Consider the following 24,854-nt stretch of genomic DNA (forward strand, 5'->3'; position numbering starts at 1 on the left):
CGAGCGAGTGTTTGGATGAGGGAGTGTGTTTGTGTGTTGCAAACCAGATCTGACGTGTTCTGCTTACATGTCGTCCACCCACCGAATCCAGACATGACTTAACGTCTTCCACTTATGGATGTTTTCAAGCACATGGAGGATGATTCTTCACGCATATGTTTCATTTTAGGTAACTGTGACTGTATGAAAAAAAAAAAAAGTGTGATGTTTAAGTAGAGAAATCTAAAACAGGAAAAATGGAGCCGAAGTTTATTATATTGTGTCTTTCCTGAACTGAATCTTTTGTATGTGGTCTACTTGTGGCATCGTTGAAGTTACAACAAAAGTATTGTTAAAAAGCAACAAATGTCAAAACCCATCTCTCCTGACTCACTCACATGTTTGAAATGTCTTCCTCTCCAAGATGCAGTAAGTCTCTCATTTTGAACTTATTACTTTATAAAATCTGAAATCTCGGCGAACGAGAGGGAGAGAGCCAGCTGTTATCACACGCTGCTTTGTTTATACAACGAGTCCCATGGAGGTGGAGACTTCCGGGATTGATGATGTTGTTTGACCAATCACAGCAGAGTGGGTGTGGTTATGGTAAATGAAAAATTGAAGCTTTTTCAGTGGGCGGGGCTTAAGCACATTTTCTAATGTAAATATTTCAATGAAAAGAGAGTTTTGCACAAACAGACACATACTGGTGAATACAATAGAGGTCCAACATCTATTTAAGAGACACTTAAATCGACACATTAGTTTAAGTTTTCTGTATTGGAATGTTAGGATGATAAAAGTCATGTATGGTTTGGGTTTAAACTGTGAGTAGAAAGAAAGAAGGAAAACTTTTTGTCGCCAAATGAGTTTGGGGAAAAGAGAAATTCTTTGCTTTACAGTTCACTTCATATTTTCTCAAATGTTTTTTTGAAACCAAAACTAAAATAAAGAACCAAAAAGGAGCAACACCGTATTTGTTCACTAAATAACTTGTGTTAGTGCAATTATGGTACAGAGCAAGACAACACTTTTTTTCTCATGTTTTTCTTAAAAATAGTTGATCGTGCTCAGTTGTTCTGCTTTCATGACTCCATCCAGGGCTTCTGTCAATCAGAAAAAAACATTCCTGAAAATGATTCCTTGTCAGAATCTAAAATATAATATTCTGAGGGAAATTCTATTTTGAATATGCACTTTCAAAACCTCTTCTTCTGGTCTCAAGTGAATAAAGAGCAGCATGTTCCATATTTAGAGTAATGATAATGGATTTCTCAAGGGAATAAACCCACATGGATGGTAAACACTGCAAGTCTGCTCGGCACAAAACGACACGTTTGAGCATAAATATTCAACGTCGGAGCTGATGATTCTGTCAACCTGGTTTAGAAGCTGGAAAAAAGGTCACCAGAACTCACACAAGTCGAGTGGTTTGAGACATGGATCGCACTTACTTGTTGCATTTGTAATAAAGAAATTGATTTAGAGACAGAAAGAGAAAAAATGTTTCTCCTCCCGGAGGGCTTTTAAAGAAAGCTGGACAATAAAAGAGGGCAGAGATCAGTGATGCGAACATTCCTCGGAGATTCTTGACAGTGAGAAAGTTCAGACTCGCTGTCATTCGTGCTAGAAACTATTTTCTTTTTTTCCACCCTTTATTTCAGTGAATGATCTCAGTGGCTTTGTGATAGAATTTTGAGCAAAACTAAGATCTAAGCTCTGGGTTTGGCAGCAAGGATTACTTGTGGTGACAGGAAAAGAAACATGTATCATGATCAACAGATAACTGTAGAAGTAAATATTTTTAAATAATTGGTTGCAAAAATATGAAACAATTTACGACTGTGGATGTAAAAGTCAAAGCCATTTCCTAAATTAACGCCATCAGCCGAATCTCCTGAATAAACAAGGCACTTATCATTATTATGGCGCTCCTGAAGATACCACTTAACTTAAAAAGCCTTAAATAAAAGTGTGTTCCTCCTACATAATAAAGCGTTTGCTCAAATCACTGCTGAAAAGAAAATTATAAAAGCAGACACTTCCATTTTGAAATCTAGTCCAACATAAACAAACAATAAAGAAGAGATTTATTCTAGCATTTTACTCTTGATTTTTATTTCTTTAGTGACCTTTTTTTTCTTCTTTTTTTAGCATCCATCTATACAACTTCCTTTCATATTTGTTATTTTTTCTTGTGTGATTTTTCTTTTATGCTGATAACTTAACTTTCACTTTCACAAAAAAAATCGATCAAAAACTCAAGTAAGAAAGTATTTGGAATTCAAAAAAAAATGAAAGGAAATTCCTGCAACTAGTATGAAGTGTTTGTTTAATGTTGTTTGTGGTAAAAAGAAATATACAATTATAGTAGCAGAGATGGGGAGAGAGAACAGACATTTTCTTGCTAAACACTGAGTAGAAAGCTGTGAGCAGTGTTTAATGAAAGAAAAGATGCAAGAAGAAAAAGAGCAGCACAACTGTGGAGGGAGGGCGGGGGGTGTGATGCTGAAGAGATAGAGGGACCTAAAGAGATAGAAAAGCAGAGAAAAGGAGACATGGAAAGAACTGGCGTCGGCGGTCAGATCTAATCCAGTGAGCATGTCTGTTGTCCTGGAAAGGAAACCCAATTATATGGCACTTCTACAGCCACGATACAGCTCTCTCTCTCCCCCTCTCTTTCTGTGTATACAATAAGAAGGTTGGTCTCATTAGGTTGATTGACAGCTCCCATTTTTCCACCACACTCTCCTCCCAGTCAGGCATGAACACACACACATTTAAGAGTATTTCTGTCTTTGAAGCCGGGATTGTCATCGCAGCAATTACCGAAGGAGGGAGCGAAGACGCCCGGACAATCATGACAAACACTTTCTTTTCACTAAATAAACGAGTGATAGCGTCTTTAGACAAAACTTTGTCATCAGTATTCAACCCTCCTTTTTGTTTAGCAAAATCTTCGTGCCACTTTTTGCAAATGTGATTTTTATCCATCCCGACGTTAAATGTAAGGGATGTAAATCCTCGGATTGCAGGCGTACAGAATGATAATCAGTGAAAACATTTGGGAATTTTCTTCGTCCGTCCTGAACTTTGGCTTCTGCCAAATATGTTTTGGGATCAGCTCCAGCCTCCCATGACCCCGCACAGAGAGTCGGCGGCTGAGGATAATGGATGGCCGTGCATGAGCGTTTCTGTGGCAGTGATGTATGAACACCGCCGCGGAAAAACCCGCCATATTTATATTGTCCCTTTGATCTGGTGCCAGAATTTTTTAAAAAGTGCTTATGAAAGTCACATGTAGCAAATCCATAACTGTCCTGTCAGTGTGGTATTTTAAAAGGTGTAGAACAGACATTTCTTCAACATGCGCCGAGAGCCGAGTCATTATTATCACGATTTATGAGCTGTCTTTTGTGATTAGGTCGGACAAAAAGACACATTTTCAAAAGTGTAGCAATGGGAAGTGTTAAAAAAAAAAGGTTTAACATGAGAATAAATTGGAAAATAATCATTTTTCCTACCGTTCGTCCCTATTGTTGAAAGTCTATTTTATCAGAAGTTTGAGGTATGATCCTGTGTATATGTTCAACTCTCGTGTTATCTCCGGGTCAAGGTGACCCGAAAGCCAGAAAACAAATGTGTTAGAGTTATCCCGTCTGATTGTCTGTGGGTCAAGGTGAACCCACAAGGGTTAAATAATAAGGTTCCAGACTACGACAAGAACTGTTTTTATCCAGTCTTTTAAAGAAGGTTAGGCAGGTAGGTTTATTTCGATATTTGTACTTTTGAAAGAGTTACTTTTATCTAAGTTATTGTTCTGTAATGGACATGCATGAGGGACTTTTCGAGGAGCATTCCGATGCAGAGTAAGAGTGCTTTGGAAATAGTCGGTGCTTTAGCTACGCCTATAATAGCAATTGCACTTGTCCAGAAATCCCATTAAATGTTAATGATTTAAAAAAAAAAATCGTAATGTGTGAATGTGTTTGAACAGTATTTGTAATGTTGTTAAAATGTTAATTAAATAATAATTAAAAAATCTATATTTCAGTCTTAACCCCTCGCGCTTATCAGGGTCAAGGTGACCCGGAGGCACAACATTTTTTTTTTTCTGGAAGCCAGGGAAGTCATTCACCTTGACCAAGAGACACGGAAAAAAAAAAATGTTGTCCAAACAGGTGATCGTCTTTGGCCAATGGTTGCTTCTGTTGCTGTTAATTTGTATTCAGGGCTCGACTTTGATGGAATTTTCACCATTATTAAACTATCATTTTCAAAGAGATCCGATGCGAACCTCCAAAATAAACGCCCCAATTTCAAGGTACCTTTTCTTAAAAGAAAGAGTTCCTTGGAGGTGACCACTTTAAGGATTGATGACTCGTGGTGACAAACCACAATGCTTGACCAATCACAGCAGGTGGTTATGGTAAATGAGATTTCATCTCCAGAAAAACAAAGTGCTTTTAATGGGGATGTGCTTAAGCATATTTTCTAATGTAAATATTTTAGTTAAAAGAGAGTTTTGTACAAACAGACACATACTGATGAGTACAAAAGAGGTCCAAGATCTATTTAAGACACACTTAAAGCAACAAATTAATTGACATTTAAGTGTTGAACATCCCCTTAGCACCTGCGAGAGAAAATCTCTGGAGCTGCCACTGATCCCTGATATGAGTATATTATTAAATACACGTTGAATGTTTCTTTTTGTCTTGATGTTAGATCTAGTAACTACCATTGATGTCAGATTCTTGCCACTATATCAGTAATAATCACTATTAAATATTGAAAATGTACACTTTTTTTATGACACACAGTTGTTCAAATATGGTTTATTTATTCATTTATTTATGGGAGTGTGAGGCTGTTGTTTGTTACTGCACATGTAATGATGTCATGAAGGCTTTCACAACATATTATATTTAAAACTCAGGTACACACCAGCCAGCTTTGGAAGCACACACAGTCACACACTTCTCATGTTGTTTTCATTCTGCTTATTTTCTGCTTTTGTCATAAGGGAGCCGATCTGGATTTTATCACTTTGACTGACAGCTGTCGGACTGAAATTGCCATTATGTATTTTATCTTTTTCGATTCCCATGTCGGATCCATGACTGAAGTGTGATGAACGAGTCGACAACAGCTGATGAACTGAAGGGAGCGACGTTCTGTGTTTGAACTACCAGAGCAGTGCGGCTCATTCATTGGCGGCTGACCTCAGAACTAGACGCCTCTGGCTATCACACAGTGCGACAGACTTCTTATGACTCGGTGAAAAACAACAACAGTATTATTTATACATCTGGCTGCTCTTTGCTGAAAGGATAGTCTCCCGGGTACATAACTAGAGATTGATACGGATGTGGTGTCACCAATGCATCATAAATGTATTATTAATACATTTACTATTTCATAATATTTTCTCTGAAACCTAAATAAATATGATAGTTCACCCCAAAATTCACTCATTTTCTACTCATGTCCAGTAAGGGTTGGGATTCTTTTCAGAGAAATCAGTTCCTTTTTACATTTACAGGCAAAGATGTGTCTTTTTTAGTGTGGAGAGTAAAGCTCAGTGGTCGTCTTCTTCATCTTCAACCAAAATGACACAGTTAAAATATCTAAATACCTCCATACTGTAAGTGTGTAATGTCCATTCTGTATTGAAGCTTCGACAAGAGGAATTGTTCCAGAAAAAACTGAGCACTGAGCTCGAGTCACTACACTAAAATGAACAAACATTTTTGCCCATAAGTCTAAAAAGTAACAAATTACTCTGAAAATAATCCAAACCCTTAGTTAACATGAGGGTGAGTAGAAAATTTGTGAATTTCGGGTGAACTAACCCTGTTTGGTTTTCTGTCCCGGCTATGATGTGTACCTACAATTACATTGAGGGAACTTTAATAAACCGGATGAAACTGAAAGACCATGTATTTTCATTCAAATCCCTGTGAAGAGGAGAAGGCGAGGGAGTGAGCGCATACGCCGAGAGAAGACCTCCAGGCTGTGTTTAACTAATGCAAGCTTTAATTTAATTAATGCAACAGAGACTTGCTACTAAAGGGAGTAAATTGACTGGAGTATACGTTCAAACCGTGCCTGGATGATTTTGTGAGATTTCATTTTTAAAAATTAGCCTTGGTGACAGATTTTAATTCGTCATTTGTTTCCGAGTTCTCAGTCGTGAACAATGTGGGGAGGTTTCTCCGGGTTGGGGATTAGATCCTGCCCCCAAGTGGAGGAGTTTAGGTATCTTGGGGTCTTGGTCACGAGTGAGGGAAGAATGGAGCGTGACATTAGGGACACTGCACCGATCCGTGGTGGTAAAAACAGAGCTAAGCCAAAAGGCTCATTAATGGTGGGTATAGACTGGGAGAACCAGAACGTGGTTACAGGCGGCCAAAAAGTATTTTCTCTGTAAGGGGGCTGGACTTCCTCCTAGAGTTCTGGATTTTCTCTTAAATATTGGGTGTGAAGTCAGTTCAGGGGGCTTGGGCATCTGATTAGGATGCCTCCAGGATTTCTCACCTGTAGGAGACTAGAGGAAGACCTAGGATACATTTGAAAGACTTTGACCCTCAGCTGGACAGGGAATGTCTATGGGTCCAAACCAATAGCAGGGTGTGAGGAAAGTCTGGGCCTCCCTGCTGAAGCTTGTGCCACTGTGACCCGAAACCATATAAGAAGACGTACAGTATCATCTATATTAGTAGACTAAACTGTAGCCGATTCCTGTGACTGAAAGAATGGGAAGATAGTTTATCCGTGCACGCAAGAACCGTGTCTGTGCAGATCTACAACAACGTGATGTTCTGCATCGTGACACAAAAATCAACAAAAGTTGAATAAAGCACCAGCACCCCTGTTAGTGCACACACCTGCTAGTGCACACCAACACTATAATACTGCACTATAAAAGCATAATCAAGCTAATATTATTTAATTCTAACGTCCTCATTCCAGTGTCTGCACTACATCACAAGTCCAGAAACTCTTCTGAGGAAACTTCTCAGGTCATTTGTGGTGACTTCATGCCCCCGTGATCAACATGATTGCCTGTCCTTACCGCATTAACGTCTGGCAAACCAACCATTGACAAAAAGCCCTTTAAAACGCATAAGTACGAGCCAGGAGAGATCAGAACCGACACGAGGTAGAAAGAAATAGATCCAAAAGCTGTGTAATTTGAAAATAGAGAGTAATTCGTCTGGCGGTGAACGACTTTATGAGAGCCGTGTGAACTCATCTGTAGAAGTTGAATATTTCACATCCGTAATGGCCATTTAGAGAGAACGCAGCATTTTGGTTCATATTCCATTATGTTTTAAGAATATTTCGTTTATTATTTACTTTTATCTGTATCTTATATGTCTCACCATGTTGTTTAATTGTATTGTAACATACAGTACATGTTGACAACACCAACTATTTTTATGCAATCCTTGGTGCGAGAAGCAACAGACGATGTCTGGAGGAACGAGGAGTTGCAGGAGATTTACCCTCACTTTATTTTAGTTCCATCCTTCTGAAATCTGATGGAGATCAATAATCATCCTGAGTGAAATTAGGTCTGTATCTGAAAATGACTACCAGAATATTAAATACTTTGTGGGACACTCAAGCAGCCAAAAGTGATAGAGCCCAGTGAGTGTGTGTGTGTGTGTGTGTGTGTGTGTGTGTGTGTGTGTGTGTGTGTGTGTGTGTGTGTGTGTGTGTGTGTGAACTACAGATGTGTTAGTTGTGTTTATACTCAGTATCCAATAACACTTCAGTTCAATTTATTTTAATTGTGTTACACATTTCAAACATAAAACTTTTCATAATTCGACTGAAAAGGCTCAGGCAGAAGCTTATTAACGCCTGCCTACATTCCGACATTCCCTTATTTCAATTACAGCAACAACTCCCAAATATGGACAAATATAACAATAACTTAATAATAATAACTTGAACAAAATGCACATTGCCAATACCTAGTTCTGAGAAACTGTTACAATTTACAGTCCTTCAAGAAATTTCCCCAAAACTTTAGCCTAGTTCTATTAATATTATCTTTTCATTGTGACCTTTACCACCGTCTGATGGACAAGAGGCACAACATTTGAGACCTACTGTTATGCTTAAGTGTAGTAAGTTAATTCAAATCTCACTTTATATTGACTGCAGCAAACACTGTCTAGAAAGTATAACATTCAGTTAGAAAAAATAATTACGGATAAAAATACCCCCCAAAGCAAACATTTTTTTCTAAACAATAATACAGTCAATTAAAGGGTATACGTTGAACCCTAAGAGACTAAGTGATCTAACTAGAAAAAAAGATTAAAAAGAAAAAGCTTAGATGGTATTATCTACTGCAACTGTGTAAGATTTAGATCCATCTTACATTTTTTCATGTGGTGTGTAACTTTCAGTTAGACAGTTTATTTCCTATTAAATACATGAGATAGTTTAAAACGCTTAAGAGTTTGTCAAATACACTTGACACCAAATGCAACACGTTTGTAGATTTATCTATATCATGAGAACAATATAACAATAAGTACATTTTTTAAAACCAAGGGAGTACTGAACTACATTACAAACACAATTAATATTCATTTTTTTAACTTGTTTTTGCGATGTATTTTACCCAGTGAAAACTCACTTCAAGACATACAAGGACTATTTAAATGTCAAATATAGTAACACAAAATGCTCAGTATTTATTTTTTCTAGAAACTACTCCAAGAAGTGTGACTTCCGCAACAGAGCTGGAGAGGCCAAATGTGTGTGTGTGTGTGTGTGTGTGTGCACCTGTCTGTGTTTGTGATAAATGGTCTGTCTGTGCCAGTGTCCTTTAGATGGGATGTTTTCCCCAAACAAGGTCTAAGCATTTATCATGTGCACCCATAGATACAAATGGCTGGTTTGAGGGATGGATGGTTTGATAGCCGCCTTAATGCCTGGACGGAAAGACGGATGGACGAGAGGGTGATGGGGGGGGGGAGTGTGGATGGCTGAGTGCTGGAGAGGTAGGAAACAAGATAGTCGGTAGAGGCAGAGATAAACCCAAGAAATATTATGTACAGAGAAGGCTAATAGTACTTAAAGGAATCCATGTCAGTATATCAGCATTTGTTCACTTAAAACCAGAATGAATTAGACACTAATGAGGAAAACAGGGACAGAACAGCAAGAGTTTGTACATAATCTATGACACACACTTACTATTGATCCCACTAAGTGCTTACAGTATGAAAGTGACTTTTGGCAAAGACGGTTGTGTGTGGACGCCTAGCGGAGAAAAACACAGAGGGATGGACAGATAATAGAAAACAGCCAGCGGAAGGAAGACTTTGGTTAAAAGGACAGCGATTGAGAGATATATAAAAGGTTGGTCAGGTAGAGGTAAAAAGGCACAGAAAGTAAGACGGAGGTGGGATGATAGCTATAGTGGGTACAGGCTAAATTGTCTAGAGTGCATGTATAGAGATCCTGCAGACATTAAGGGTGTGTCACGTCTGATTTCTCTTGCTGAATTCTGGCTGGAAAGTACGTTTCAAAGTACACAGACTGATATTAAAGAGCGCCATCACTGTGTCCAAGTCACGAAGCATTGAAACATTAACTAACGTGAATATTTAGATGCAATTTCCTGCAGACCTTCTCGTAATCATCTTCAGTGGAATAACAATTCAAGAACGTTAATATGAATATGCTTAACCAGATGGTGTATGCATCGCAAACTACAAGTGTGTGTATGTGTTTTCAGTTGTGTGTCCAACATCTCCTCCCCCCGGGACAATTACAGCACAGCGGAATGCAGTTTTTTTTTTTCTTTATATACAGCTCAGAGAATATTGAGCAATCTGAAAGTGTTCTTATCACAGTTGCTGGTCCAGTGCTTTAATTGCGGTGAGAGGCTCCGGCTCTGGTCTCGCCTAAGAGAGCGTGAGGTCGCGGTGGAAACAGGTCATGAGAAACGGAACAATTCACTGAGCATTTAGAGGAATACAGATGTGTCTGTACGGTTTTACATTAAATGATTCTTCCGGATCAACTATATGCAATTTCCCTCAAGAGTTCCAGAACGTGGATGAATTTGTATTTGTTTCAAGGACAGTTCATGTTGCTCTGCCTTTCGACTTTATACAGTGTTGACTTCAAACAGTGATACACTGGGGTCCAAAAACTGTAGCATAATATCAGACCTTGAAAACACACTCTTGACTGTAGAACAATGTTTTTTATCAGTATAACTTCTAAATCAATTCTCTAGGATGTTTACTCCTCACATATTTTTCAACAGGGACTGACTTTTATTGCCTGATTTTCATATTTGAAAAAAAACTTGTGGAAGGTTTCAAAAACACTATCGATACTATACCAAGCTGGTTAAACTCAATTACACTATGGAATAAAAGACACATTCTTAGGTAGGAAAAAATGTTCTATTAAAGAGACAACAAGATGGTCTTCCTTTGAAATTGTATATTGGACTTATTTTTAATTTGTTTATGCCAATTGTACTATATGGAAATCATTTCAGAAACAGATAATTGTCGTAATCTTTGCATGCAAAAATCACATCATATTGGAAGTAAAATTAAGTAATTTAAAGAGCAACTAATGTAAAAAACCTTCCTGACTCAGTCACATGTTTCAAATTTTGAAGTCTTCCTCTCCAAGATGCAGTAAGTCCCTCATCATTATGATTTTTTTTGAAGCTATTATGTATGAAATCTCGGAGATAACATAATAACTGTTTCCCTCCGTCTTCAGTCAGCTGTAATCGCACCCCTCTTTGTTTACAAAACGAGTCCCTTGATGTTTGACCAATCACAGCAGAGTGGGTGTGGCTATGGTAAACAAGTAGAAAGGGGGCGGGGCTTAACTACATTTTCTAGTATATTTCAATTAAAATAGAGTTTTGTACAAACAGACAGATACTGATGAGTACAATAGAGGTCCAAGATACATTTAGGAGACATTTAAATCAACACATTAGATGCCCTTTAAATGATTGTTAAAACATTTTTTAACCGACTACATATGTATTTAAATCTTTTCTGGGCTGTATAAAACGTTTGGCGTACTTGGCCTTGAATTTCACACAAACTCAACCACAAAATACAAATTAAATTGTCGCAATTGCCTGTCAATCCATTATTTAACGATAATAGGTGTGAATCAGGCTTAAAAAAACCCCAGCTAATTATTATAGAAAAAGCTGTCTTGTAAAGTCAAGAATATTTCCTCATCTGTTGCTAAGTAATGTCAAATGAATAATAAGCCTCGTTTAAATCTACTTCAATACTTTTTAAACAGTTCATTTCAAACCATTATTATCAAATCACTCTCTCACAGAAAAAGGTGATGATAAACAAAACCCATTATGTTTAATGAGCGTTTTATTAAACATAATGTGGGGGGGGGGTTGCAGTAATTCACTCTCATCTTCTCTTTCTCAAACAGGCATGAGCGATCATGACCAGAACATGAGCAAGTTCACAGTATTTAATGAAAGCTAGACAGACAGTGTGTCAGAGAGACTTCCTCAGAGGACAGTGAGTCACACAAACCCAGAAAGTATTGTGCTGCCGCTGCCTGTGCCTTGACAGGTATCGCTCTGATATTAACAGACAGCAGGCGAGCTAGCGTCGACTCCCGGGCTCAGCAGCAGGGACAGAAGAATACAAACAACATTCAGCTCACTCCCTTGGCTTCACCTCTTGTAACCAGAGATGATATCTTGTCAACGAGAGCTGAAACTGTTCCACCACAACACCTCTATAAAAAATACTATTTTTAGCCTTTTTTCTCTCACAGGTGCGACTGAATCCAAGACAAGTCTTTAATATCTGGACTGTTGTTTGTCATGTCGTCATCAATACACGTGAAAATACACATTATTCCTGCATTAGAAGGTATTTTGTTTTTACCCGAGTCTTCCATCTTTCATCACTTAGCTCATGCCATAGCTTGGATTATTCCCAACTGCTTTCACCTCCGCCATTCATTCATCATCCTTTAATTTGAAACACCTTGTAACTGATAGCTTCTCCAAAAAAAAATCCCCTTTGCATGCAGAGGTGCTTTCATCTTTTTTGGCATTCACACTGACATCCTCTCATGTGAGTAATGCTGCTTTTCAAACATCCAACCACAACTATTACCTGCGTTCTTTCAAGTCTGACGAGCGGGACGTCACCACACATGTAGGATAGCACATGCGTTTATCCCTTCAATCAGAAGCCTATTATGAAATCCATGCTATGATCTTTTTTTTTTTTAGTCATCACTAAATCATCCACTGCTAATCATTTTATTTTCAGGATTATACACCGCACGATCACTCCTTATTTCTTTAATTCAGGTCTGAATCCCTTGTTTCTCAACAAGGTCATGGATCATTTTCCATTAATAGGAATTAGAATCTCATCATTAAAACGCCTATTTTTCACCAAATAAGTGTTTCCCTCACTCTTTACCATAGTTTTATGTTTTTAAAAGAAACATTTTTTTACTCATGGTTTCTGATTTATCACCCCATAAAGCACACATCTGCTTGCTATTGCAAAGACACGTCATGGAGGAACTGTTAAAAGAAGTATTTATTCTGTTTAAACCTGTAAAAATGTTGGACTAGCTAGCTTAGCAAGTGGATAACAAAGCTAGTTGCTTTCTGCTGAAATTTAGCCGACAGTTACTCTTAGTATACTTTGATAATTAAAATCTAAATTCTTTAAAGCTCCTCTTAAATGAACAACAAATACTTTATATTATCAAAATTATTTTATTTTATGAAAGAAAGTCTTGATATGAATAATCCATTTTGACTAAAATATATATTGATTTCTTAGCATAATGTCCGCTAATAAGTGTCTGATGAGTTAAGAGGTTGTTAAGATTTGCGTTCAACAGTGTTTAAAGATTCTTCTTTTAAAAATTGCTTCATAGTCTATTTCTCTTTTCTTCTCTGCACTCTACTGATCCTAACCTCTAACCTTCTCCATATTTCTGACCGACACTTCATCAATCCATATATATCTTGGCCAGCCATCCCATCGTTTCCCGCGGACGGCCGAGCGGCTTTTCTTAAAGCATCAACCTAATAAGTCCCTCGCCTTGGTCTCCGGCTGAAACATAGTATGTGACATGTGAAGGCTCTTCTAACCGCCTCGTCTGCCCGACACACATCGGAGTCAATCGAGTTAGCGTTGTCAAGTGGCAATACATTAGGAGGAGCTACAGTAGCCGCCGCTATAAGCTGTTTTCCTTCTTTTTTTTCTTCTTCTTAATAACGTAAATATTTAAATCATTATGAATTAATTGTAGCGTGGGGACGTGTCTGGGCGTATTAATGGCGGGAATTCATTTTCGTATTTGAATAAAATAGCCCGAGGTCCTGGCGGGCAGCGCTATGAATCGTCAAAACAATCGACATGGATTTGTAACTGAAGAGCATCATTTGTTTACTGATCAAAGGTCGTATAAACAGGAGTAATTGCATGATCACTACATTTTGAAGGGGAAAAAAAAAGAAGAAAAACGACCTCATTATTTGACGTGTTAAATATGTATGAATAGTCTTCTCTATGAATAATGTTACGTTCAGCATCTGTATGTAAAAAAAACAGAACGACATGAAAGTTGAGTAAAGGAACAATTCATAACTTTTCGTCTGTGGCCATAGAAAATAAAACATATCCACCTATTGTGTTATTCCTCTCTAGTCAAAACAACCCATTTCATTTCCTTCATTATCATAGTTTACACTAGATTTTATCCAACTATGAGAACAGATTACAAAGGATTCAATTTTCTTCTGCTTATTGCCTCAATTGAATTCAACCTTTCCTTGATACTTAGGTAGTGATCTGGTGTAAACTTTTGCTTTAAACAGGAATTCTATTCAAACCTCACAGACGGCGCCACCTGCTAGTCTCTTCAAATAGGACACTGCTTCATAAAGGTTCAGTCCATCACAAGCAGGAGTTCACCAGTCCGTTGATGGACAAATGCCAATGTCAAATTTACAGATATTTTCATCAGTTAAAACCAGTGTTTGATTTGGGAATTTAAGAAGGAAAACAGAGTGCCCAGAGGAAACCCATGCAATCCCACTGTGAACATAAAAACTCCTCAAAGAAAAAAGACCAAACCACAAAACCCAGAGTTACTTCCAGATTGTTTGGCCAACACACGCTTACAGTCTTGACAAGTTCAACGGGTAATTTAGTAATTTACCATTAAGTTTAGCAAAAAAAAGTACAGTATTTCAACTAAAGATACAAAATACTGTAAAAAGCGACGAGTACAAGGATATAAATATTCAAACATGTTTCCGTCAAACTGAATCATTCTTTCATAAAGTAAGGCCAACAAGACACACACTGAGTGTTTGTGCATCAAATAAAGTGTGTGTTTTTCTCTACATGTTTGTACACTTTCTGTGTACCCGTTGTGGCATCACTGTTTGCCACACAAACACGAAAAAGTTCATCCCTACAAGTTCACAGACGCTACTCAATCCTGAGTCACAGACTTGTATACAAACGTTTTGCCAAGCATTTCGACATCTCTGGAATCGAGAAACATTGACATATTGTGACATATATGATCCGATTTGAAACTTTTAAATGATTAACATGGGCAACATCATTTCATAAAGAAGCTTCGCTATGATTTATTGTTTCTTTATGCTACTTGTCATTATTAATTCTTCTTTGTGTGGCAAGAACAAATTGCTGTTATTACAACTGCAATTATGGGTCAAACATGGCAGTGATGTTTTCCATATATATATATATATATATATATATATATATATATATATATATTCAGTTCATCTGGAAATGGTTCCAGAGGGGTCGTGTATAGAATTCCGACTTCCACGGTAGTTAAGATTGTAAACCACAACCATGGAAACATTCATCAAACAAAGCTGCGAGAAACGGAAACCAGTCCAATTTCCAGCTGTCGTTTGAGTATTTATGTAATCTCCAAATTATGCTTTTACCCAATTCAAATATTGACTTTTTCCCCCACCAGAAACCTTTTGCTGAAAAGAACCAACCAATACAGACAGACTATTTCCTCACCTCCGTCATGTTGACGCTCAAGGACACGCAGGTCATAGAATTGTGACCATATTCACCAATAACTCTCACAAATGATGTCGAACGCAACAACACAACAAACTATTCTTTCTTCAAAGTCACTCCGCTCTTGATCCTTCCACTCCAGACACTTAACCTCCCACTGCACCAGCTCGACACATACAGTCTCTTATACAACTGCCACTTAGACCTAATTGACAGCAGTGGTGCACTTTCTACCAACCTGCCTTCCATTATATCCCTTTTTCCCACTGATATATTGTCACTGTGTGCAGACTTATATTGATTCCACTCCCAAGTTTACAGCCTTCGAACTTACATTGGAGCACAGCGCCTACAAGCCCCTTGTGCCAATAATCCTGTTATAGCATTGTTTGTAACCTCGTGCTACATGTTAGTTACAGGGAACGTTAAAAATACTCAGTAATACTTAGTATGTATTTAAAATACAGAATGGGATATTTACAGTTCAATGGGTGATTTGAAGGATCATTGGTGGAGCCTGGAATGTACTAGTTAAACTGAATATTTGGTCTATTTACCAATCTTCCCCCCCGAAAATGTTGGTGGTCTGGTTTGCTTCTTCTTCTTTATTTATATGATGCCAAAAACAATGGACCTAATACCTATAATAAATGAGATTTGTCCCGAAAGTAGTTTTTATTTTTTTTTAAAAGAAGGAATTATATTTAAAAATGTCCTCATTTATATTAGAACTTATTGTAATTATTACTACTATTTGTATTATTTATTTACATTTCTCATGAGTTTCATTGCAATTGAAGTGACTTACTTACTTATTTTCTCTTTTTCATTATTTTAGCTAACTGAAAATGTTAATCTAATTCTCAAGATTAACCAACATGTGTTTAAAAACTCATGTTTTTTTTCTACTTTTCAAACACACTGTGAACCTGGCTTTACAAATTAAAACATACTTACTTACTTTTATAGACTGGCTTTTATGTGATCGTCTTTTAACTTTCAACTTCATCAACATGTTTATACCTTCTTTAAATAATTACTACTACAATTTACTATTTTCTTTAATTTTTTATATTGTGTTACTGTCTGAAAGGACCCTATATAGATACAATTATTATTATTTTCTACTAATAATATGATTTCAATAGACATTTTTATTATTTACACCTAATTTGTATCCATTATCACCATCTGTAGTTTATCTAATAACCCCTCGTCTTTTACCAAAGAAAGTGTGTTACAATAAAATGCAAATTATTTCACCAGTGAAACTGTTCTTGCTTTGGTTTTAAGCAAATTTCCAAAACCCTTGTCTATTAATATAGAACTTCCCATCTATCAAAAACATGACTCTCGTTCAGTTCCTCTGCATGTCTTGTCGTTCCTCTGGCACAAGAGCAAGACATGTGAGAATTCAAACATGTGATTTATTGATTCACTGAATTTGCTCCATTAATTATTTCCAATAACCGTGTTAAATTCCCACCTCTTATAATATTTGCAACAGAAGTGTCGTATTTATTCGTACAACATTATTGACACACTGACTTCAACAAGGCTATGCCTGCATATCATGAGATTCCGGCTCAATAACTGCAGAATTTTCTTTTTCCTAACAGAAGTCTAAAGATTTTGCAGGAATGTGTTGTTGCAGAGGAGGTATCGAGCGAGAGGACAAGCAGAAGAAACTTGAAAAATATAACTTTTTTATTTACTAACATATATAGGTTTACACGATTAATGTCCAATTAATTTTAATGGGAAAAAGGGAGTTATGAGCACAATTAAGGCACAAATAAATCTTGCAGAGGTAAGAAAATTCCACATGAAAAATCATAAAAATAACATTTAAGTTATTACCCTGTACTTATATATTACAGAAGTGCCTCACTGGTGTAAAGAAGGCTTTTATTTATTACTGGTATTTCTCAAGTGTTACCTCAGTCTGTTAAACAGCAACTCCCGACCACTCTCAGCATGTTTTTCATCTTATCTCGTGTCACTGTATATGTGACGATTGTAGGGTTCAGGAATGAGAGGAAGATGATTGACAGAACATATTTCCCAGCCCTTAAATTCATATCTGTACGTGTATGTGTGTGTGTGTGTGCGCACACGTGTGTGTGTATCTCCATGTAACCCAAGCTTTTGAAACAACACCTTTGCAAGCCATTGACGTGCATGATAATAGCGCTGCAACGTTAGACTCCGCTCGACACGGCTTTCATCCCAGGGATCCTATAGTGGACACATATGCTTTTACTATACCGAGCCCCTCGGGGGGGACGCGGGGGGTGGGGTGAGTCCACGAGAAATCCTCAGATACAGTAACATAAACCGAAGCAGCTGAACAATTATGCCTGTCTGACCGCGGATCGAGTGAAAGAGGCGACAGGTCGGATCATTGATTTTAATGACCAGGCCATCGGTACGGACAAAGACGTTTCTCATTCTCTCAAAACGGTCAAAATGATTGAATCTAATTTCTCTCGTTAGCCTCGTGCCAAACCGTTCCGAGCTCCCATGATTTAATGCTTCGGGGAAGCAGGTTTAAATTTCCATGAGTGATTAATGTGCACATGGGTAACATACGAGTGACTGAATGTACATTTACCACAATGAGAAACACCTTTTCTTTCTTTTCTTTCTATCTGTGGAGCGTCTCTCTCTCTTCACTTACATGTTGCCACTGCTCTCGGATGAGCGGTCTGTATCGCAGGAAGTACTTCAGGGGGAAGTGGTCGATGTCAGGCCATGTCGCGGGGCTCTGCCAGGTTACCTCCAGTCTCCGGGCGTTGAAACGTATTGGTGTCGCTGTCACACGCTCCGGAGGATCCGGCTTCACTAAAGAGGAAGAAAATGATGAAAAAAACTTGTTCCAGTTTTCCTTATAGCTGTAGCAAAAACATGTATTAATCCCATTAGAAACTCTAGGAAGCATCTTTATTTAGGGTTAGTTCACCCAAAATTCAAACTTCACTCGTTTTGTTTATCACCCTCATTTCAACAAAGAGTTGGGATTATTTTGTTATAGACAAAACTGTATGTCTTTTTAACTGTTGCAACTGGAGCTAAATTAATAATAATAATAATAAACATCGTATTTATTCAGCGCTTTTTGGGACACACAAAAAACATCCAAATACCTCTGTATTTCGTCTGTAACATCCATCTTGTATTGAAGTCTCGATGGGAGGAATTGTTCCAGAAAAATATTCTATATTTTAATCTTGTTTGTAGCGGACGTTTAAAGAATGTAACGCTTGTTATTCTTAAACTTCTGCTACAAAAAAGCTTGAAATATAGACTTGTTCAAGAACAATTTCTCTCGTCGAGGCTTAAATATAAAATGGATGTTAAAGACAAGCAGTATGGAGGTATTTGGATATTTTAACATCATTTCAAAACGTCATTTTTGGAGGGAGATATAGACGAAGCACACTTTTTGTAGTCTTTGTGTGTCTGAAAAAGCACTTAATAAATAGTTTGAATTGTATTATTCTTTTTATTAATTGAGCTTCAGTCGCTACAAATAAAAAGGACATGAATTTTCGCCTAACAGATTATTCTCAAAATAATCCAAACATTTTGTTGACATGATGCTGAGTAGAAAACGAGTGAAGTTTGAATTTTGCTTTAACTGTCACTTAAACACAAATGTTTTGAAGACGAAGGTCATTTAAGAGCAACATTAGGTACTTCAAACTCGGGAGAACACTGACCTAGACATGGCAGCTATCTAAGCGATTCCGCACCATATCCATCTACGAAATTTCAAACGATGCATGTTTGATGCCTTTAAATAATTAAATAGCGTGGAAGGAACCGTACAATACCCTCAATATGTATGAGATGGGACATAATATCAATTAAGCCCTGTCAAGAGTGAGACCTTCAGAGGACTATCACATAAAAGAGGGGAGATGATGAGTAAGATAAAAGCTGGAAGACATATCTTGCCTGTGAGATATTAATCTCAGTGTGAGCTTTTTCAAGTAAATGTGCAAAAAGATGAAAAGAAGAAGAAGAAAAAAATCATGTAATGCAGACAACATGAAACCAGCAGGGAGTCGGGGGGGAAAAAAGAGCAGAAATTCTCTTTCATAGTCGACATTGTCCAAAAAAATTGCATAATAGACGAAAAGTGAGTTCGTACGACAGCCTCCAAAATCTGCTTTTAGTTTCTGAAAGCCCTTTGTTCACTCAGAATGTATCTCACTTTATTATCGGCAAAATCAACACGGATAAAAGGTGTTAACAATTATGAAGAAAAGTTTTCTACTTCATGGCGTGATACACACTTTTTTTTGCGAAAACTCACTTTGATGGTGCGTTCAAGAGCCGAGAATATATATTGTAATGAAGTTCAAAATACTCTATGACAAAACATTATTCACTTCTATAACGAAGAGAGAACACATCCCTTAAATCCCTTAAAACACTTTCATATTTCAGGAAGAAGCTCGAGTGCTCATCTTATCTTTCAGAGTTGTAACCCTAACCCTCACTAATCTTACATATAAATTTTAAAATACACTTGCACTTTGTTTTGATGATAGAAAACTACATTTTTTCAGAAACCTTTCAGCAGGCCAGTCCATTATTGGCCTCAAAGTTAGTCACAAGTGTGGTTTGGTGAAACATTTTAGTTTTAAATTTTATTTTACATCGCAATGCCTTGATTTTTGTAAGGTAAGTACACAGTAATAGTCATATATAGTCTGTACCAATAATCAGCATAATATGTTTTTTCCCCCAGATTTTTGATTACTGGCCATGGTGACCTGGTTTGAACAATATTTTTTATTATATTGCATCCCTAACTTAAATACCTCAATGGCTGCACGGAACTTCACGGGTCAGTTTATCACGGAAGAATGAAGTGAAATCCCATGTTAATGAGACATTAAATACAATAACCTTGAATTCATTTTCTTTTTAAGCGGAACTAAAGACGACTGACCTTGGTCAAGACTTTACAATTCCTCCCTCTAGTCATTTAGTTTGAGATACTGTATTAAAAAAATATATTATTAAAGTGGTAGGAAAATAGTTTTTGGATTAAATTAAACACTTGTAAAAGTTGTTTCAGAAGTTTTGATCCCAGGGAACGTTAATAAAATAAATATTTTCATGTTTTAAATTGAGCAATTGTATCAGTGATGTTGTATTAATTAATAAATAAATATAAATGTAGCAACAAATTCTGTTAGAAGGAAATAGATGCACTAAACTGAGGACGTTAAAGGACACAATACAGCTCTTTGTTTAATAGTCAACCTTGTAAATGGATAAATAAATAATCAATAAATAAAGCTTCATTCTGCAGCGTAGAAACCCCTGAAGGAAAATCTCAAAAAAAGGGTGAAAACTTACAGCAACATGTGTTCTTAGCGAAAACAGCGCTACCATACCTGAAGGCTGATTTATGCTTCCTCGAAGTAAAGTAAGTATACGTTTTCCTGCACCGGGAATGTGAACATATATCACAGCTTCCAAGTGGGTTTTGGCATAAGTTACTTTATCGCTGTTCATTAAGTCCATGTGCAGAATATTTCCCGCTAACCATTAGCAGCTTCGCGGGGGTTTGTTAGCGATATTCGACTCTACAGAACCACGAGGAAGTTGGGCCATAAAATCAAACAGTTTTTTCGTTCCTCTGAAGGTTGAATACTTATCTTATCAACATGGACATTCTGTGACTACATTTGTTTTAGAAACCAAAGTTGAGCGAGAAAAAAAAAAAAAGAAAAAAGGAAATCTTCAGCCAAGGCGCTAATCCGGCTAACATTAGCATTTTCATGAGTCCTGTGTCCAGAGCTTGGCAGTGCATGTCACTGACTCATTTGGGATCTTACATGTGCACAACACACACACACAAAAACACACACTCCCTTGCTCACTCACTGTCTATTTTCAATAGCGACCCCTTTCAAAAAACAAAAAAAACGGGCTCAGAATTGCTCGCCCATTCTATTGGTGTCGGTGTGTGTTTGTGCATCTTGCGCAGTCGTATCGCTCTCTCAGCAACACAATAGCGCCGAGGGCCGCTGGCAGCACTTCTCTTATCTATCAAAGTGCTCCTTGTTCCTTTTTTAAAACAAATTTCTCCTCTTCACTGCTCTCAGTCTCAGCCGCTCATGAATGCCCCCCCGAAAAAAAAATGTTCCTTTTATTTCCACAGCCCTCACCAGCTTTAGTGAATCAAAAATGGTACAAACGCTTCACGTGTTGTGGTTGTTCAAAGTAGAACACGGAAAGACACTTAGAGTTATTATTTCAACGCTCTTCTATATTTTCGAACTTGAGATGATAACATTTTTGGGTCCGGACTATTATTAGGAACCGTTCTGTCTTTCCCTTTACATTCTACACTTAAATGAACCGATTTATATTGAGAATAAGGTAAGGTAAGGTAGAACTTTATTGATCCCTCAGGAGGTCTACTTCGGGAAAAACAATTTTTTCCAATAGCCACAGCAAATACAGCAATTTTTCATAAAAAATAAATCAAAATAAAACAAGAACAAAGAGAAATAAAGAGAAAGAACAACAGAATCTAAGTCTAAAGATAAAGATAAAGAACATAGATCAAAGAAAAATAACAAAGACAAAGGATACAAAGACTAACATAGAACAGAACTAAAATGACATACTTAGTTAAGTAAAACACTTACCTATGGACGATTCCTCGAACGAGTAGGAAGTGGAAGCTTTTCCCAAAGAGTTCACGGCTGTCACGTTCACCTTGTAGGGAACACTGGAGAAGACTTCCAGGAAACGTACATGACAGCGGTTCTTGTGGGACGGATCCTTCTGCACCTCCAGCGAGCGAAGGTTGTGTCTACGAAGACACAGTTACCAAGGCTGTAGTCAGTTGTATTATTGACACATACTGTATATACACAGGTTAGTAGTTTGGGATTATATTAAAAGATAAGCATGACTGTTCAAATGTCAATATATACTACCATTTTTGCATTACATTTTTTTTTAAGCAATTAGTAACAATTTATATATAAACAGCATACTATGAACTAAACAGACTACAAAAAAAAGCATTGTACAGGTTATAAATAGTTAAAAAATATATATAAATATACATTTTATTTCTTTTAGTTTGAAAATCATATTCATGTTCCCTTTTTTGTTGCAAATAAACTTCTGGCCACTAGATGGCAGCAGTCACTACATTCTCAGCTAAACAAACATTGAAATCTGGTGGTAACTGAGGATGAGAGGATACAGTGGACTCCAGCACCTTTTCTAAAGCCGAAACTTGTACACATTCAAAACATATGAAAGCAATTACAACTTCGTCAAGAGTCACGTCTGCAAAATCTGTTACGTCGTGTACTCGGACAATACTACAAATATATTCTTGTTCCTACAGTATCGCAACATATGGTATCGTTGATAGCCAGATTCTTGCCCATTTACACCCCTAGTATACACTGTATTGTTGCATTTTTCTGTGACATTTCTCTATGGAGATCGATAAAGTATATTGATTGATTGATTGAATGACCTCTTCAGTTTATACGAAAATCCAAAAAGTCAACAAAACACTTCTGGATTGAGATGAGGAGACGAGAACTATGAAATATTAAACAAGTTCTTGCCTGGTGGTTGTTAAGGTTAATTGTTTCCCGCACTGAAAATTTACAGGGGGATCTAAGGACAATGACCACAGAGTGTCTGAGTGTCTCTATCGTCCTTTTCATCCGTGGTCCCTTTTCCTGGCCCGTCCCTCATTATTATTCTCAGTGAATAATATCACAGCTACAATATTAATGAAGACAGTGTCCACCCGCTGCCGTGTGGGCAGTGGGACACCGTGATTGGGCGATATCAAAGAAAACACGACTAGAGAGTCCACACAGTGTAAGTGTTAAAGGACCGGAGACCTGCCTCCGCGTGGATGGATGTCTTTGAAATCACGGTGGTGGTGACGATCTGCAGATTTTCTCCACTGTGATCTTTACTTTTGCTTGATTTCATTAAATGTAAGTGCTCTCTCAAGAACCGTTTCATCGTGGCTGCCAGTCCATGCTTTATCTTTTAATACCGTAGATATGTGGAAATGTAACCACAGTTTAATAGCAGTAGGAGAAAGTTATATTGGAATTTAATGGGCTAGATGTTTGGTTTGGGGAGATCTTTTATCCATACAAAAGTTCCGAAAACTTACTGTACGTCCACTTCGAATGTGGTCGGGATGTACGTGGGGTGTTGTTGGTGCCAGCTGCAGTAGAAGCCCTTAGGGTAAGTGTTGGACCGACAAACGACCGAGGGCTCTCGAGGTGGAACTGTGGAGAGAAAGAGAGAGGAAACCCAAGATTTAGTGGAGTGAAGATTGATTTTTTTTTTTTGTTTTGTTCGAAACACTCATCTTTAGATCCCCCTTTCTGCAGCCGCTACTCTAGCTATTGTTCCTCTGAGCCACGCACCGTCGACTCGGTTCCTCCTTCGGCTCGGGCATTATTGTTTCATCATTTTAGCAACATTGTCTAAACTTTTCTTCTTGTTATATATCCAAGCACATTGATCATTGGATAAGAAAAGTGTTGCAAGAAAGCTTGAGAAAGACTTGTGTGAAAGAGGAAGGGATGGCGGATGATAAAAAAGAAAAAAGGGTCGTCTTTGAAAAGTGATGTTATGCCAACTCTGGCCTCCTCGAAGATTAGGCTCTTTTCTTCACAGCCAGCCAAGCGCTCACTTGTCCACCACTCCCTCTTCCTCCCCATGGCTTTCTACTTTCTGGAGCATAATATTGTGACAAATTTAATATACAATGAATACCAAATACCCCCAAAACCGCGTATTAAGTCAATACTTACAAAGTTGATTAACCTTTAATGTCGTTCTAATATCAGCCAGGACTTCAAATATATCTCCAGAAGGTGACTCTGTGAGCATATTTAAAGTACTCGCTGTACCTTTGACAAACTTTTGTATCGAGTCAGATCTCTTCTCACAAGTGTGACTTTGAAGCAGCTTATGTCGGGGGAAGTACGAGGATGCAAAGTGTATTTTGGTGTAAAGTATCGCGGTGGGAAAATCTTCAGGTTTGGCATCATCTCCTCCTTGTGAGACAAGTTGTACTTTGAGGTGGAGTTTGCACAACAAGTCATGATGACTCGATAAAATGGAAATGGGTGACCTTTTAATTCTCAAGTTCACGTTAAGATTTGAAACATTTTTGTGTGCTTTTTATTTTGAGGCAAAACACCAACACAAAAATACTTAACATTTCCTTGGTTACATCTTTTCTAATAGGATTTAAATCAAATACTTTCATGCATTTGTTGGGCATCATTTAACCGTGAATTGTATTTATACTGCTGTCATTATTTCATATTTTCTTGATCAAATTACCATTTTATTTTATTTAAATAGCCAAAAAACCTTGATGAATTCACACCTTATAGTTACATTTTCACTTAACATTTTAACTAAAATTCTTTCATTACCTCATAAACAAATCATTACAAATGTACATAGTAAGTCTAGAGTAAATATCAGAACCTGTCGCGCTCATTCTACGGGACAATAAACACATCTCAGGTTTGATTGTTCGTGACCGTAGCTGATTTCGCCGAGAGACAGTATTAGACGTGTTCAGGCAGTCGCCATGGCAACTAATTATCCTGTCAATAACCACAACAATGGGGTGCCAGGAGCGACGTCCAATCACACTCAATTAATCTGCTGGAGTAATTGGGGCCATCTTGATCAATTGGTTTGTCATTGGAGAGCCTCGGTCCAACCCGA

General features: G+C 37.5%; 1 protein-coding gene across 1 annotated transcript in view; it reads right to left on the reverse strand.

Annotated features, from left to right (window-relative positions):
* cntfr (ciliary neurotrophic factor receptor) overlaps nucleotides 1-24,854 on the reverse strand; it is a 209,681-nt gene that overhangs the window by 10,836 nt on the left and 173,991 nt on the right. Inside the window, exons 5-7 of the mRNA XM_087791388.1 lie at nucleotides 23,272-23,389; nucleotides 21,758-21,924; nucleotides 17,761-17,924 (exon numbers count right to left, since the gene is read on the reverse strand). Of these exons, the coding sequence (XP_087647514.1) occupies nucleotides 17,761-17,924; nucleotides 21,758-21,924; nucleotides 23,272-23,389 (449 nt within the window). The remainder of the gene's footprint in view (nucleotides 1-17,760; nucleotides 17,925-21,757; nucleotides 21,925-23,271; nucleotides 23,390-24,854) is intronic.

Source organism: Callionymus lyra, chromosome 5 (assembly GCF_982586985.1).
Source record: "Callionymus lyra chromosome 5, fCalLyr1.hap1.1, whole genome shotgun sequence".
Taxonomy (NCBI): domain Eukaryota; kingdom Metazoa; phylum Chordata; class Actinopteri; order Syngnathiformes; family Callionymidae; genus Callionymus; species Callionymus lyra.